The sequence below is a fragment of the Neoarius graeffei genome, chromosome 24 (assembly GCF_027579695.1).
Source record: "Neoarius graeffei isolate fNeoGra1 chromosome 24, fNeoGra1.pri, whole genome shotgun sequence".
In the NCBI taxonomy this organism is placed as follows: domain Eukaryota; kingdom Metazoa; phylum Chordata; class Actinopteri; order Siluriformes; family Ariidae; genus Neoarius; species Neoarius graeffei.
Genome location: NC_083592.1, coordinates 32,683,271 through 32,701,365, shown reverse-complemented (window position 1 = coordinate 32,701,365; position 18,095 = coordinate 32,683,271). Strand labels below are relative to the sequence as shown.

General features: G+C 40.8%; 1 protein-coding gene across 1 annotated transcript; it reads right to left on the bottom strand.

Annotated features, from left to right (window-relative positions):
* Window positions 1-13,109: 13,109 nt before the first annotated feature.
* Window positions 13,110-17,810, bottom strand: zgc:114041 (uncharacterized protein LOC574425 homolog). The gene is made up of 4 exons (XM_060907130.1): window positions 17,609-17,810; window positions 17,149-17,292; window positions 15,182-15,943; window positions 13,110-13,306 (listed from the first exon to the last, which is right to left on the bottom strand). Exons 1-4 carry the CDS (start codon window positions 17,808-17,810, stop codon window positions 13,110-13,112), a joined length of 1,305 nt encoding a protein of 434 aa, XP_060763113.1.
* Window positions 17,811-18,095: the final 285 nt, after the last annotated feature.

Below are 18,095 nucleotides of genomic sequence, written 5' to 3'. Positions count from 1 at the left end.
GACTACGGGCGAAAGGCGGGGTACACCCTGGACAAGTCGCCAGGTCATCACAGGGCTGACACATAGACACAGACAACCATTCACACTCACATTCACACCTACGGTCAATTTAGAGTCACCAGTTAGCCTAACCTGCATGTCTTTGGACTGTGGGGGAAACCGGAGCACCCGGAGGAAACCCACGCGGACACGGGGAGAACATGCAAACTCCACACAGAAAGGCCCTTGCCGACCCCGGGGCTCAAACCCAGGACCTTCTTGCTGTGAGGCGACAGCGCTAACCACTACACAACTGTGCCGCCCTAGCTTAGTACACATGCTAGTATTTGAATTTGTTTTCTATTGTTTTTACTTACATTCCTTTTGTATTATTTTTAAGATATTCATAGTTTGATCTGAGTACCCTGTTTGATTTTATTCACAGAGACAGTAGGCCAAACATGAGGAAAAGAAAAGGGCCAGACATCAGGCATTTTTTTGGTGCTAAAAGAGTAAGTAGTAAATATTAGCACTAAGATCTACAGACAATTACAGTACAAGTGTAGGTGCAGTTAGGTTTTATACACTGTTCATGTGAATAAAGAAAATGGGTTCCCAGCAGACAGGAGAGGCACAGCAGGACGAAAGAGAGCAAGACATTCAGCAGGACTGTTCTGCATGCGTGTATATACTGTATGTGACTCATTTGTAGTGTTGATACCCAGTTTGTTCTGACAAAGAAGGTTATCAGGTTGTACTGCTGTTTTTCCTCTGTGGTAGTACTGTATGGTTTGTCATGCTTCTTAATGACATTAAAAATTATTGTTCAGAGTTATTGTGTTGAGTTACTGACACCAACTTCCATAGACGAGACGGGACAGGACCGGGGGGGCGATTGATATGATAGTGGACCATGATGGTACCCCCCAATTATGGTGGGATAATTCGCACTCTGATTTCAGCCCTTTGCTGGTTTGTATGCGATGTGAGTGAGTGACGTGACTTTTTTTGAACTTCTGGACACGTGCTGTAGCTGTTGCCATGGCAGTAAGTAGGCTAGTAAAAATATCGAATTCCGAATGCAGCTCGGCTCAAATGAACATGAATCGAACATGAACAAAGGTGTTTGTGTATCATAATTTCCAATATTTTGGCTTCACGCCTGATAGTCCATGTTAAACCTATGCAAGGTTTATGTTGAGTTCCAGCAGCAGAGTGGTGCTGTCTACGACGATGCATTCGGAAGGAGAAGGCGAATTTGTTCCTCTTTAGCCATTTCGGCATATTTATTGGAGACAAAATAAACCGCGGCTTTTCGCCATAACAGTTGGGCTGTACTGACAAACACGAATGAAAATTGCACACATAAAAATGTCTGAAAAAAAGTGTCTTCTTGTGCCCTCTTGTGTTGTTAAAAGAACGTAACATTTATACAGATCATTCATACCAAACATAGGCGACCAAACAAAGGCTACCGCTTCTGACATGATATCAAATCGATGACGTCACGAATCGCGTACCGTAGGGGATATTTTATTTTGAGATCCAAATTTTCACATATACAAAGGGATACGAAAGCATGTTGTATAGTTCCTTACTGAGGAAGCATTTCCAAAGAAATTCATCACCCAAACACATCAATGACACTCTCATGATCAGCACGGGATGCTACTGATGATCAAGGGGGTCGTGCCACAAATTTGCATGACTCTGAATTGGAAGGTTAGAGCCACTCCAAAGGAAGATTTTGAAGAGAAAGCATCAGATTATCAGTGGTTGAAGTCGTTAATTAAACAGAGACCATGCTCCGTCAAACACAGGATGAGAGGTTACGTGCCCTTGGCATGCTACAGGTTGGCACAAGACAGGTCGTTGTGGCAAGAGCATTGAATGTTTCCCAGTCTGTCATCAGCAGATTATGGTCCAGACATCGTGCTACAGGGTCTGTTCAGGATAGACCACGATCCGGTCGACCAAGGGCAACAACTCAGGCTCAGGACAGATTCATCCGCACTATTGCCTTGAGAAATCGTATGGTAACAGCAAATCAGATAAGGTCTCAACTTCGAAGGGATACTGGCTTGGTAGTGAGTGCCCAGACCATCAGGAATCGACTGCACAGATTTCACTTACACGCCCGACGTCCTCGTGTCATTCCCTGTTTGAGGGATCGTCACATTAGGGCCAGACTCCAATGGTGTCGTCATCATCAACGCTGGGATAATCGCCGATGGAACCACGTAATGTTCTCAGATGAGTCGAGGTTCACTGTGGACTTCCTGGAGAGACGCAGGAGGGTTTGGCGCCAACGTAACGAACGTTTCCATGACGTTAACATCATTAGACATGATCCGTATGGGGGTGGCTCTGTAATGGTGTGGGGAGGCATCACTGCTGCCGGCAGAACAGACTCGCATGTTGTTGCTGGACGTGTCACAGGGCAGTACTACCGGGACAACATCTTGGCACCCCATGTTGTGCCGTTTGCACGTCATTATGGCCGCCGTTTCATTTTCCAAGATGACAATGCCAGATGTCATAGGGCCAGGATCGTTACAGATTACCTCCAGCAGCAGAATATCACCAGATTACCATGGCCAGCACTCAGTCCAGACCTTTCCCCCATCAAGCATGTCTCGGACATGCTTGGACAGCGGCTACGCCAACGTCAACAACCTCCTGCCAATGTCCAAGAACTTGCTGCAGCATTGCAACAGGAATGGAATAACATTCCCCAAAATGACCTGGGACGTCTCGTTAGGAGCATGCCACGCCGAATTCGAGCTTGTCTAGCCAACCGAGGGGGTTTTACCCGCTACTGACTCGGTTTCAAAATGGTGGTAAATTTGCTGTGTGACCCTATGTTTGTGTTGACCCTTATTCTGGAGAATCTGTCCTTTACTGACTGTACACAGGGTTTCGAATAAATTGACAAATGTTTCCTTAATGTTTTTCTGTCATTTGTTTCCTTCCTGACCTCATGATCTGCATTTCATTCTACTTGTAAATCCAATATCCCCTACTTTTTTTGAATAGTATATATATATATATATATATATATATATATATATATATATATATACACACACACTACTGTTCAAAAGTTTGGGGTCACTTTGAAATGTCCTTCTTTTTGAAAGAAAAGCACTGTTCTTTTCAATGAAGATCACTTTAAACTAATCAGAAATCCACTCTATACATTGCTAATGTGGTAAATGACTATTCTAGCTGCAAATGTCTGGTTTTTGGTGCAATATCTCCATAGGTGTATAGAGGCCCATTTCCAGCAACTCTCACTCCAGTGTTCTAATGGTACAATGTGTTTGCTCATTGCCTCAGAAGGCTAATGGATGATTAGAAAACCCTTGTACAATCATGTTAGCACAGCTGAAAACAGTTTAGCTCTTTAGAGAAGCTATAAAACTGACCTTCCTTTGAGCAGATTGAGTTTCTGGAGCATCACATTTGTGGGGTCGATTAAATGCTCAAAATGGCCAGAAAAATGTCTTGACTATATTTTCTATTCATTTTACAACTTATGGTGGGAAATAAAAGTGTGACTTTTCATGGAAAACACAAAATTGTCTGGGTGACCCCAAACTTTTGAACGGTAGTGTATATAAAACAGCAGTAAGCCACAATAAAATTAAACAAAGTCAATATTTGGTGTGAGACGACCCTTTGCTTTAAAAAATAAAAAGTAGTCTCAGGTACAGTGAGTGCAGTTTGATAAGGAAATGAGCTGTAGGTTTTACTGAGCATCTTACAGAACCAGCCACAGTTCTTCTGGACACTTTGTCACACTCGCTTCTTCATTTTGCACCAAAACCCAGCAGCCTTCATTATGTTTTCTTTTTTAATCTGAAAAGTGCTCTCTTATGGAATATGCTGCTCAAACACGATTTTTTTCTCTGAAATATTTAATTTTGTGCTGGAAAATGAACATTTGGAACTCTAAAATGTTTTTGTACTGACTCAATAATGTAGAAATCATAAAACAGAACTCTATAACAAAGTTTGTATAAAAAATTAGGGTGCCTAAGACTTTTACACAGTACTGTATATATGAATATGTCTCCAAAAGTGTGTCTCTGTTGCTGATGTGTGTTAACATATGTAGGCCTATTTGCCTGCTAGGAGTGCCATCCCTCTACCTCTCCAGGACACAGCTGGTATTCCCAGACACTGCCCAATAGTCGTTTAAATTAACGTGTTATGCTTACCCCCTTCGAGAGAAGAGTCACTGCGAATCAATTCAAGTTATTCTGACTGATCACCTTTAATCTAGGATGAATAATTTCTATTCTGATGAAACTGGTCTCTTCCAGGATGAATCTATCCACGGGGAAGGACGGCTTATGCTATAGCCTTCACACATACCAGACATCAACCCACCTGAACATATATGGGAGAGTTTTTTTTTTTTTTGGCAGATGTGTTAAACAGCACTCAACAAAGAACCAAATGAAGGATTATCTTTAGGAAAAAATGTGTGTAGCTTTCCTTTACAGTTTCAGAGACTGAGCAAAGGAGCACTGAAGCTGTTTTGTATGGGTTTGCACTGTCGCCTCACAACAAGAAGGTTCTGGGTTCCATCCCAGCGGCCGACGGGTGCCTTTCTGTGTGGAGTTTGCATGTTCTCCCTGTGTCTGCGTGGGTTTCCTCCAGGTGCTCCAGTTTCCCCCACAGTCCAAAGACATGCGGGTAGGTTAACATGGGGCAGCCATGACCTGAAGGTTGGGCTGATGTGCCCTTGAGCGAGGCACCTGACCCTTAACTGCACCCCGGGTGCTGTAGCATACTGTAGCTGCCCACTGTTCTGAGCATGTGCGTGCGCTCATTGCTCACTTGTGTGTGCATGCATGCGTTCACTGCTTCAGATGGGTTAAATGCAGAGAACGAATTTCACTGTGCTTGAGTGTGCATGTGACAAATAAAGACTTCTTCTACACCTTACTCACACACACTTTATTGGACCTCTGTATGGCTCATTCAAGGCAATGAAGAGTTTTCCAGTTTCCATGAGTTTGTTGTTCAGAGATTGGGGTGACACTGCCATTTTCTGGTCATGCACAATACTTAAACGAACAACTTTAACAATTAAAAAAAAAAAAAAAAAAGGTAGGTGAGAAGTCCTTGAACCTTAAATTGCTTTGGATGGAGACTACGGTTTCCTAAACTATTAACCAGGGGTCCCAAGTACATATCAGTATCCTTGGACATACAACATGTGCTAAATTACTGGAATGGGACAAAGCACTAACAGTGGGCCAGTGTTTATCTATATGAGTATGTGTATCTACACTGTGTGCACAATTATTAGGCAAGTTGTATTCCTGATGATTAATTTTATCGTTGAACAAATACAGTGCTCTCAGTCAATCCAAATTGTTAATAAACCTAAAACCAGAATGATTAACAAAGGAAAGGGGAGTTTAGGCATTCTCAGGGGAATATACAAGTGTGCAGAATTATTAGGCAACATTTAGTGTGCAGAATTATTATGCAACTAAATGAAAAGCTTAAAGTTTCCCATCTCACTTGTTTATTTTAATTTTCAGTGTAACAAATAAACAACTCAGAATTAACAAATAAACACTTCTAGCATTTCAAAAATATTCAGTGACCAATATAGCCACCCTTCTTTTCAATAACTGCCATGAGCCTTCCATCCAGTCTGTTAGTTTTTTGATTTGTTGACGATCAACTTTTTGTGCAGGAGCAACCACGGCCTCCCAAATGCTATTCAGAGTGGTGTATTGTCTTCCCTCGCTGTAAATCTCATGCTTAAGAAGGGGCCACAAGTACTCAATAGGGTTTAAGTCAGGTGAGGAAGGGGGCCATGTCATTACTTTGTCATCTTTAAGGCCTTTGTGGGCTCGCCAAGCAGTGGAGTACTAGGGTGCATGTGATGGTGCATTGTTCTGCATAACAATCATGGCCTTCTTGAATGATGCAGACTTCTTCCCATACCACTGCTTGAAGAATGTATCTTTTAGAAACTGGCAGTAGGTTTGGGAGTTGATGTTAAGTCCATCTTCAACCTGAAATGGTCAAACTAGCTCATCCTTAATAATAGCAGCCCATGCCATTACCCCTCCACCACCTTGCTGGTGTCTGAGTCAAAGTGCCCTGTGTCCATTAGTTATCCATCTGGTCTATCCAGAGTCACTCTCATTTCATCCGTCCATAAAACCTTTGGAAAATCTGTCTTCAGATATTTCTTGGCCCAATCTTGACATTTCAACTTGTGAGTCTTGTTTAGTGGTGGTCGTGTTTCAGCCTTCCTTACCTTGGCCATGTCTCTGAGCACCGAACACCTTGTCCTTCTGGACACTCCAGGTCGGTTGCAGTTCTAGAATATTGTGGCACTGGAGGATAATGGGTTCCTGGTACAGGGTTCCCGCGGGGTTTTAAAAGGTAGTAAAAGGTAGTTAATTAAAATAGGCTAAATTATGGCCAGTAAAAAGTAGTAAAAGGTAGTAAACGTAATCTGATGTGGTAGTAAATTTTTTTGACCCCCATCCAACTGGGCCTATGTGTTTTCTAATTTGTTTAATTAACCTGCATGCCATAATATCCATAAATTACTACATTTGGGCGAATTAATTTTTATGTATCGAGGAGGACCGCAGTGAGGAGTTGGTGGCGCATGCGCATTGAATTCCAATCACGGTCGAATCCAGTATAAATTTATACCAGAGATTGTTTAGTACGAGACTGACTTTGTTTATACGGCTCTAGTCGAATCTATCTGTTGACCCGACTGGCGACATCTGCACGAGAATTAAACAATGGGGAAATGCAAATTTTCAGACCTCTGGCTGGAGGAACCTGATTTTAAAGACTGGCTAAAGGCGGTAGATGGCAATCGGCGAGAGGCGTTCATTGAAAAGTTGATCGAAGAAAAGGTCAAACAACTGAGGCACATGTAATGCGTTGTGTGTGTGTGTGCCTAGTACATTGTGTGTGTGTGCCTAGTACATTGTGTGTGTGTGCCTGGTGCGTTGTGTGTGTGTGCCTGGTACGTTGTGTGCGCGCCATTTGAGGCATCCAAAATGTGATGAGCAAATCTGTTGAACTGTTCAAATGATTAAGATTAACCCTCTAAAACACTGATCTCTGGGAGGAAGGTGTTGACTCTGCCCACGGGCCTTCACGACTACAGGACTGGTGCAAATGACTATCTTAAGCAAACTTGGCAATGTGTTGAGAGACTGCCAAAATAGGGCTTGGGTTATGTGTGTTTTGTATCTTTAGGGTGTGTGTCTTGTCTTTGTCATGTGTGTGTGCACCCATGTGTGCGTGCGCCTGGTGCGCTTTGTGTGTGTGTGTGTGTGTGTGGGTTCGTGTTTGCCATTTGACCTGATCTAAATGTAATGAGTTGATGTACCTAAGCACATAAGATTTTTTGTGCAAATCTGTTCACCTGTTCAAAAGATTATTCCACAAACAAAAGATTATTCCACAAACAAAAGGTTGGCCGTCTTGAAAGTGTTGGCCGACAAAATGTAATCAGATCTTGTACCTAATGTGAAGTGTTGACACACAAGGTTTAGTGCAAATCTGTGTACCCGTTAAGAGGTTATGGGCCACAGTTTCACAGTTCAATAAAATTATAACTTATATGTGGAAGTTTGTTTTCTTTTATGCAAATATGCATTACTCCATGTGTAGCCCTAGCAATGGGAGGTTCTATTATGCGTCCAAAGGGAAAGAGTTACTCTACCGGTACGTTCAGATTTTCTTTCTATCTTGTCTCATCAATCCAACTCTTTGGGTAGAGTTGTCACTAACTTATATGTAGCACATTCACTTGGACTAACACATACACTCAAAGATTACCTTGTTAAATTGTGAGAAAATGTCCAAATCCAAATTGTCGCTGTGGCAGTAAAAAAAAATTGTGAAGGTAGTAAAAAGGTAGTAAATTCAACATAAAATATCTGTAGGAACCCTGTGGTAGCTTCATGTTTAATCCTTCTCAAGTCTTTTGCGGTTAATTTGTGTCTTTTCTTCTCCACACATTTTTTGCGACCCTGTTGACTATTTGCAACAAAACGTTTGATTGTTCTGTGCTCACATTTCTATAGCTTAGCTATTTCAAGAGTGCTGCATCCCTCTGATAGGCATTTTACAATTTTTGTCTTTTCAGTATCTGTTAAATCTCTTTTTTGGCCCATTTTGCCTGAGATAAAGAAGCTGCCTAATAATTATGCACACCTTAATATAGGGTATTAATGACTTTAGGTCACACCCTCCCTCATTACACAAATAAATACCACCTGAGAATGCTTAAATCCAATTAGCATTCAAGTGTATCTAGCTTGCGGTTGGAAAACATGCATAGAAATAATGGTAGGGTCAGAGTAATCACTTGCCTAATAATTGTGCACACAGTGTATTTCTTTTCTACATTTTGTAGAGTTATAACCTGGCCCTACAATAGACTTACTTGGAATGATATGTCATATCATGAGTCGACACAAAATAGCCCATAATATTGATATGGGCGTAAAATCTATATAGTTTTAAAAATGATTTACAAATAGAAAAATGGAAATATTTATGCAACCAATAAGTGTCAACTTTTTTTAATTATTAGTCTTTGTATCACAATACAATATTGTGCACATTCAAATGTTAGACATAAATCAAAAATGTCAAATTTTAAAACAGATCCATTTGAATTCCAAGTTGAAGGACAACATAATGTGGAACAGCCAAAGGTTGGGGGTAGAAATGCTTGTGTAAAGCACTGCATATCATCAAGTAAGAGAAATCATTTTGAAGACATAATAGTACAGTTGAAACAAGAGATTGCAAAGTATCTCGACAAATTGATTCAAAGAGCACTGCATATAGGATTATTTTTTCATTTACAAAATAGACCTAATAAATCTAGTATATAATAATAATAATCCAAAAATGCAAATACATACCCTGTGTGGTAAGTTAGAGGCACTAGATTATCAAGTTTGACCAAAATAACTCTCTCTATAATCAGAAGCTGCTGTCCCAGGGGAGTTAGCCAACTTTAAAAATTTTTTGACTTCAGGGACACTGAACTCAACATGCAGTTAGTGTTGCTTATGACCAGGGGTGGAGAAAATACAGGTACTAAGAAACTGGAAGTATAGATAATATTCTCAGAATCTTAAAAAGTGAAAAAACAAAAATACTTAACTAAAAAGCGTCTACTTTTAAATGTACAAGCATTAAAAAGTAAAACGTAAATGTATTTAACGGATTAAATTTATGTTTAAATTGATTTTTATTTTATGTTTTCAAGTGAAAAGTAACTTATCATTTATCTAAAATGATTGCAACTATGCCAGTTTGATGCTTACGTTCACAATATTCACAATCAACTTGAATTTGACTTGCTGCTGAGCCGGTAATGTTAGCCACTGGCCATCAATGCTAGTCTAACCTGGTATTAGCAAAGAAACCAGACTAACATAGTTAATACAGCCAGTGTTAGCAAATTACTTCAACATTTTTTAAAATTAAATATGGAGGCAAAAGAAACACTTAATTTTATACAAGTTGCTGCTTTCTCCAGCATGTTGAAACCTTTTACGGAGGTAGAACCAGGCCAGGAATATCATCCTCAAGTTCCACACTGCAGCCCAGTGGCTTATCCATATTCACACGCACATGGATAGCTATAGCACCAAGTACTGCAGCTATCTAGTGTAACATATGATGTATTGGCATGATTCTTGATAGTTTTTACACTTATGAACTTGACGAGATGCTAAACCGAGTCTGTTCGATTGATATGTAGTGTAGCAAATGTAGTAGCTGGATGAGGGAAGAGGACCTTTGAAATTTGTAACAAGTGCATCGGAAGGTCTCAGTAAAAACCTAAGAAGCACAAAACTAAAACAATTCAATATCAGTAAAGTATAACTATCTCCGGCGGCACGGTGGTGTAGTGGTTAGCGCTGTCGCCTCACAGCAAGAAGGTCCTGGGTTCGAGCCCAGGACCTTTCTGCGTGGAGTTTGCATGTTCTCCCCGTGTCCGCGTGGGTTTCCTCCGGGTGCTCCGGTTTCCCCCACAGTCTAAAGACATGCAGGTTAGGCTAATTGGTGGCTCTAAATTGACCGTAGGTGTGAATGCGAGTGTGAATGGTTGTCTGTGTCTATGTGTCAGCCCTGTGATGACCTGGCGAGTTGTCCAGGGTGTACCCCACCTCTCGCCCATAGTTAGCTAGGATAGGCTCCAGCTTGCCTGCGACCCTGTAGAACAGGATAAGTGGCTACAGATAATGGATGGATAGATATCTCCCATTGAGGTCAGGCCTGCCGACTCCTTGACCACCTTCAAGCACAGACTGAAGACTCACCTCTCGTTCAAATTCTGTAAAGCTGCTTTGCGACAATGTTTATTGTTAAAAGCGCTGTACAAATAAACTTGACTTGACCTCTTCAGGCTACACCTCTCCCCTTCTTCTCTGCCCACTGTGTAACTGTGTTTCGGTCTAGACCAACTCAGGCTGTGTACTGTCTAGCCTGGGGTTAGCCATTTGAGTTCTCCATTTAGTTTTACTTTGTATGGTTGGTTTGTTTCCTTGGCTGTTTGAGTATTGATACTTCAACACAATATTACACTAGGAAAGAAGGTATACCTTCTTTCTTTTAATCTATTCTGCTGTATTTTGCAATACTCTTTTCTACATCTTCAAAATGCTTTCTATTCCATCATATTCCCTTCTGTTCTCTCATAATCTACTCTATCATACTAATGTCTATCCTATTCTTTTTTTTTGGTCATGTTCTCTTCTGTTTTGTGAACATACATTCTATTTCTCTATGTTCGATCTTAATATATACTAATTAGTCATATTCTATTCTGTTCTGTCCCAAGTTATCCTACTCTATCCTACTCTATTCTCTATTTCTATCCATAAAGCATTATACTGTCATTCTTAGTCCTGGGTATGACTTTAAATTGCAACCGGTGGTGAGTCTCAGGTCCAGGAGGACTTGAGTATTGGGGAAAGTGGAGTTGCCCCTTAATCACCATTGCTCCCAGGTCCGCTCTGACCCAGAGTGGTAGCACCTGCCTGGGTTCCAGCTATGAGTTAAATAGTACATCACCAATAAGGTGCTGGCAACAGGGCACTTTTCGGTGCAATGTGGCAGATGAACCCAACAGGGTCAACGGCACACCACCAGATGGCATGTGGAACAGCCACTCAAATGGCCAACGGATGGCATCACCCAGCAAGTCAGTTGTCACTGTGGGGCAACTTCCATACCCATCAGGTCTGAAGCACTTTTGTGCACCACTTGGCATCAGGTTTGGAGGTCCAGAGAGACAACACGATGGGGGCATATGATCCTTTGTCTTACCTTACTGTGCAAGGTGCTTCATTAGGAGAGGAGCTCTGGTGTGGGCCTCACGGCCCATCTCTGTTTCTCTGCGTCCTAATGAAGCAGTCATCAATGCTAGTGATGGACAGCCAATGATGATGACACAAGGTATTGCTGTCACTTGTTCAGTTGGCACTAGAACTTTCTTGCCTGGAAATTCAGCACTTTGTGTACCTGACTTTTGCACTCATTGTACGTCGCTCTGGATAAGAGTGTCTGCTAAATGCCATGTAATGTAATATCTCATCTCATCTCATTATCTCTAGCTGCTTCATCCTGTTCTACAGGGTCGCAGGCAAGCTGGAGCCTATCCCAGCTGACTATGGGCAAAAGGCAGGGTACACCCTGGACAAGTCACCAGGTCATCACAGGGCTGACACATAGACACAGACAACCATTCATACTCACATGCACACCTACGGTCAATTTAGAGTCACCAGTTAACCTAACCTGCATGTCTTTGGACTGTGGGGGAAACCGGAGCACCCGGAGGAAACCCACGCGGACACAGGCAGAACATGCAAACTCCGCACAGAAAGGCCCTCGCTGGCCACGGGGCTCGAACCTGGACCTTCTTGCTGTGAGGCGACAGCGCTAACCACTACACCACCGTGCCGCCCTGTAATGTAATATAATAGCTCAAAATAATATGATGAGACACTCCAAACAACAAAATCATTAGCATTACTTATCCGTTTGCACATCACACCACAAACATTAGCATTACTGCTGTATCTGCTGCTATTGCCCATTTGCACTAATGTCATATACACCTCATAAGCTGCTCTTCTAGGACCTTCTCAGTTATTGTACTGTATTGCACTACTGCTATTTTGTACATTGATTTTAGAGTGTATTTTTATCTATCTATCTATCTCTCTCTATATATATATATATATATATATTATCTAGGGCGGCACGGTGGTGTAGTGGTTAGCGATGTCGCCTCACAGCAAGAAGGTCCGGGTTCTAGCCCCGTGGCCGGTGAGGGCCTTTCTGTGCGGAGTTTGCATGTTCTCCTCGTGTCCGCGTGGGTTTCCTCCGGGTGTTCCAGTTTCCCCCACAGTCCAAAGACATGCAGGTTAGGTTAACTGGTGACTCTAAATTGACCGTAGGTGTGAATGTGAGTGTGAATGGTTGTCTGTGTCTATGTGTCAGCCCTGTGATGACCTGGCGACTTGTCCAGGGTGTACCCCGCCTTTTGCCCGTAGTCAGCTGGGATAGGCTCCAGCTGGCCTGTGACCCTGTAGAACAGGATAAAGCGGCTAGAGATAATGAGATATATTATCTATATATATTGTTTTTTCTTAATTTTTATCTATATTTATATATATTGGGTTTTTTTTGTGTGTAATCTCTATCTGTTTTTTTTTTACAAGCAAGGTGAGAGAGAAACGGCATTTCGATTCTCCTATATGTCCTGGATATATAGTGAATTGATAATAAAGAATCTTTGAATCTTTGAAAATCAGAAATGGAAGATGGAAAAGTGTCACTACCTTGAATAAACAAAACATGGTCTATATTTACACAGCCAGGTCAAAAATTTAAGCTTAATTTTAAAGGAAACTCAGATGTTCCGCTCTGCTACAGCTCATAAGTAATGCAGTATGTATTTATGAGGAGATGAGAGACTGTGTGCGTTGGTTATGTGTTGCCATTTGGAAAAAAAAAACCCACACCTCATACTGTTCACAACACAAAAACTATATAAAAATGATCTACACATTACAATGATAATAGTGCCCTTATGCTTCTAAAGGATCTCTTCCATTTATTGGACAAATTTCACTGTCCGCTGAAGCATTTGCAATTTTTACCAAATCACGATTCTTCTTCTCCACCAGCCGGTCGACCATCATGACAAAAACAGCTGAGAGTATACAGCAGAGGCCTGCCAGATAAAATGAAGCATTAAATTCACTGGTCCAGTCCACTAGCCAGCCTGTGACATTAAAACACACACAAAAAGATCTGCCATCATTATTAATTTCAAACACTTCAGCATCCTGAGCTGCTATCAGTGATACAAGGTGAGCAAGACAAACTATCAACATGTTATTCAAATTCACTCTTGTAAATTCTAATGCATTCAATTGTTTAAAAAGATGTGGATTGTTTCTCTGATATTTTACATCACTACAGCTAAAGCTGGTTCAATTCTAAAACACTGAAACTTTTGAACACAAATACTTACCTGTAACATAAAATGAAACATTTTAGATGTACTGTACATTTCTACTTCAAGTAAGTGCAAGTTAACAAGGATTATTAGTCTTACAGCGTATGAAACAGCCACTCATTAAAAAATAGTTTAGGAACACGAACAGACATGGACAAAAAGATCGAAGACCAACATGCTATAGCAAGTCGATGAAGACACGGATGCACAGTTTTTACTGGAAGTTTAACCTTCTGGAGGAGATTAGGGTTTAGAATGTGAAACAGGGAAGAATTATGTTTTTCAGTTTATGGGAATCATTGTAGGAACAGGATAAGCGGCTACAGATAATGGATGGATGGATGGGAATCATTGTAGAATAGATCAGCTCAGTCTACAGTATGGAGCCATACTAGGTCCACTTGATGGACAGCTGACAAACGTTTTTACTCCCTCCCTCTCCCTCCTACAAAGACACCTAGTAGATTATGGAAAACGATAGATTAAGGACTCTGCTAAAAAAACCAAACAAACAAACAAACAAACAGGAACTAACCTACACAAGAACAGCAGTCTAAGAGAACGGAGATAAAGACTATACACACACCACCTTTGCAACCAGTGGTAACCTGGCATTTGCTTGGAAACCTGATGGTACATGAACCCCAAGTATGGCGAAATATGATCTCAAAAGTCAAAATACACATTCAAATCCAGAATTATCTGCACCCTTCATGCAACTCATATGGAAAATTAATGAATGGAATGGTGAGTTGAAACATATGCTGTCTAGTTTCAACATTATCCTCCAATTTTTTTTCTTATGTTGTGCATTTTTGCTTTTCAAAATTACCTGCATAATTGCATAGTTTAATTTGCGCTAGCAGCGCTGGTGCAAATTGTTACTCAGGATTTGTCTACTTTATTATTCTTATTCTCCTAACATTTTTAGGATGCTATTTCTCCCTCAGTTTTCAGCCAATCACCACCAAATTTCACATGAAGAATACCTCTGGGCTGAATTATGTTGCTATGACTTTTGGTGCTGATCTGGATCACCGAACCGGAATGATCCATGAAAAACAGGATTTTTTTCCAATCACTTATAACACTGTCAATTTTTATGATTTTTTTCAATTAGTTTTTTTTTTTTTTGTTCAGGGCAGCAGGGCACAACTTTTCCTCACCAAGCATCATTTTCCATCTCTTACCGTTCCGGATCTATAGGGTACAGTGACCAGACGTCCTGGTTTGTAACAGCTAGCGCAAATTACTGTGACTTTAGTCGCAGTCTCTATCTCGTTAATATTTGGTGAAGCCAATTTAGACCACAAGTTTCAAAACAGGAGAATGAACTGACTGAATTAACCATTTCTGGACCCCATCTGGATGCATGTTTGAGGTCATTCTGTTGTTGAAAGGTTCACTTACAACCGTGTCTTGCGGTATGGACAACATTAATTGTCTGTCATCACACAATTATGAGCACAACATGTTTACTCTCATAGTAAAGAATGACATTTAGACTACATAATAGACTACAATTAGATCTTGTTGAAGTATTGCACTTCCTAAAAATCATGAAGAGAAATAATTTACAGTAAATGTAGAGTAAAAGAATGTTTACGATGCAAGAGATACAAATTAGGACACACTGACCTGCAGCAGGTGGTATGACCAACACCCCAGAGGTTCGCAGTAGCATGAAGAGTCCAAGAGCACTGTCAAAGCTTGCCAGCCCTACAATGTCTACTATACTTGTGATATGGACGGCCACAACACAGCCAGACAGGAAGCCGTACATTGTGCTGAAAACCATGATTGACCAGTAATCTTGTGCGAGTGGCAGGAGCAGCACCACTGTTCCTAGCAATATGGACACAGTCGCTAATATCCGGAGGTTCCTGAACACCTGCAAATTAGCCAGCCAACCACAGGCCAGCCTGCCTAGCAGATCAGCCAAGGACAAACTGGAGAGAAGGAAGGCAGCCCAATATTGCTCTATTCCTTTGTGATTGGCATATGGAACCAGAAATAGAGGTGGAATGAAGAAACCAGCGGTAGCCAAGATGGCAAAGACAATATACAGCAGCAACTCAGGCCTCTGGATCATTGAGCATTGGAAAGGAACTTTCTTGGATGTTGGGTCAACCAGGGGAGTCAGGGTTTGGGAAAATACCTTCGGTTTGAGAGGTCTCATCAAAGCTCCACACACAAAAAGATTGAGCTGAAGTCCTCCAATGATGAGCAGAGCTCCTTGCCATGAGTAGGCCTCAATGAGCCACTGGAAAAAAGGGCTGAAGGCCATAGCAAAGATGCACTCGCCTGAGCTGGAGATGGAAAAGGCAATCGGACGCCAGCGTTTGAAGTAGTGGCTGACCATGATGTTAGCTGGCATCCAGCAGAAGGATATACCCAGCCCTAGCAAATCACGTTACACAAGTTACACACACATCATCCTATTTCTATAGGCTGCTAAAATTTGCTGGAATATGGAATATTTTAGCTTGCTATTAGTGAGATGAGGCCGGCATGAGAAAATTATCCACATATTTTCAGAATTCCTGGTTAAAAATAATTTTTGCAATCATATAGCAGTTGTAATGTGTGTGAATAATTAAATAATATTGGCTGACGTTGAGTGGTATATCAGATGTATTCCATTCAGCTAGCATGATATGGAACGAGTCAAAGATGAGTTCAATATCATGCTAGCAGAATGGAATATATCTGATATACCATGAAAAAAAGCCATTATTATTATTATTATTATTATTATTATTATTATACATTCCTTTTGGGTGTTCAAAACGTCTTTCTCTTTCAAAATTCTCTCAAAATCCTCTGTATTTAACAAAGCAAACCTGGTGGCCATATTTGTTTACAAATTGTCACAGTCGCTCGCTAGCGTGGAAGTTTTATGTCTCCAACGTGTCTCTCTTCCAGTTTTTCAATGTCCGTTGGAATGTTTTTCTCTTGTAAATGTGTGAAGAATATCTAATGAAGTTTTGGTAGCCTTTCAGGTGTTCAGCGTGTCTCTCTCTTTCCCAGCAAACAAAGAAATGCTTCTGCGCATGCACAGCAGAAAACTCTCTCATTGGATATTTGCATCAGGTCCAACGTGTGACGTCATGACTTGACAATCATGCAATATCAAACCACAATCATTCTCCATTGGGTAGAATGACGTAATGCACGTAGGATAAGCAATATACTAACAATATTACATGCTATCAAACCAAATGAATGAAACCCGTTAGAAGGGAATAGAATATGTTTTTATTCCATGGAAAAAGTGTCCTGTATGTATAATAATTAAATATATTTAACACTACTAGAACACAAGTTGGAGCAATTGTGAGAGATGTCTGTGAAACTGTCAAACTTTTAAAAATACCATAAACATGACAAATCTTTTACACATGGCCTGGTACAAAATGATCTCTGATAGTTTATAGCTTCCAAGTTTTTTCTTGCCCTTCATTAATATCAGTCATATGACCTACACACTTGCTTAGATATTTGTAGTTTGGGTTATAAAACATTTCTTGGATCAATTCATGTAAGGAAGCAAGCTATAAGATTTGTTTTTATGCAACAAAATATAAACAAGCCTCGACTACTACCTTGTAGAACTCCTACTGACAGATACATCCATGGAAAACCCAGACCCAGTGAGGCAAAGATCATGCCTGAAGCAGCCAGAGTGCCACCGATCATCATAACACCACGCTGTGTGACATAGACACCAAGACTTCCAGCAAATGGAGCTGTACACAGAAAGTACAAGAGTTCTTTTAACCATAGAATATTCTGTCTAATCAAGGTTTTGTACAACTTATTTTTGTACAAGTTATATAATGATGTGTTTAATAGACTCACTGGAAAGCCATTATTTTTTAATAAAACATTTCAATAACTGTTGTTGGATCTTGCAGTCTAAACTTTAAACTGCATTTTGGGATTGTAAATGTGCCATTTCTAATCGTGTCCTTAATTGTTTCAGATGATTCTGAGTAGTCAGGAAAAACATGACCTAAATGTACAGATGACATAAGTGAAGCACAAGCCTCACCTCCTGCTTACCTCCAAAATGAAACATAGCAATGCTGGTGGATGTGATCCATGACACAGCGCTGGTGAGGACATTATAGTAGATCTGGATCTCCAAGAAAAACAGGCCAAAGTTCTTAAGGACGGCTATGGTAAAACCCCTGGAGAAGAAGGCAGAGATAACCACCACCCACCCATACCCACCATCTGGTGGCTCCACACCACACTCTTCCATGGTGTGCCAGTCAAGTTGACCTGCTAATGGATAATTAATAGTTATTCCATGAAAACGAGTCGTACATGAACTGATAGCCGACGAGGTGCATAACACCTCATCGGCTATAAGCCATGTACGCCAAGATTGAGTGCAATAACCGTTTTATTCTATCCACATTCACTGAATTTTGAGAAACAGCATTTTTATTTTTTGCAAATTTGATAAATCAGAATCAGAATTACTTTATTAATCCCCCGGAGGGAAATTCAAATAAAAACTTTATACAAACCGTCCGACAAAATA

What these genes read in the sequence shown, in the direction of transcription:
- zgc:114041 (XM_060907130.1), bottom strand. Translation starts at nt 17,810, where the DNA reads ATGGAAGAGTGTGGTGTGGAGCCACCAGATGGTGGGTATGGGTGGGTG. An exon ending in TGCTATGTTTCATTTTGGAG is followed by an intron (nt 17,293 to 17,608) that starts GTAAGCAGGAGG and finishes TTCTGTGTACAG; the next exon opens with CTCCATTTGCTGGAAGTCTT. An exon ending in GTCAGTAGGAGTTCTACAAG is followed by an intron (nt 15,944 to 17,148) that starts GTAGTAGTCGAG and finishes GTGATTTGCTAG; the next exon opens with GGCTGGGTATATCCTTCTGC.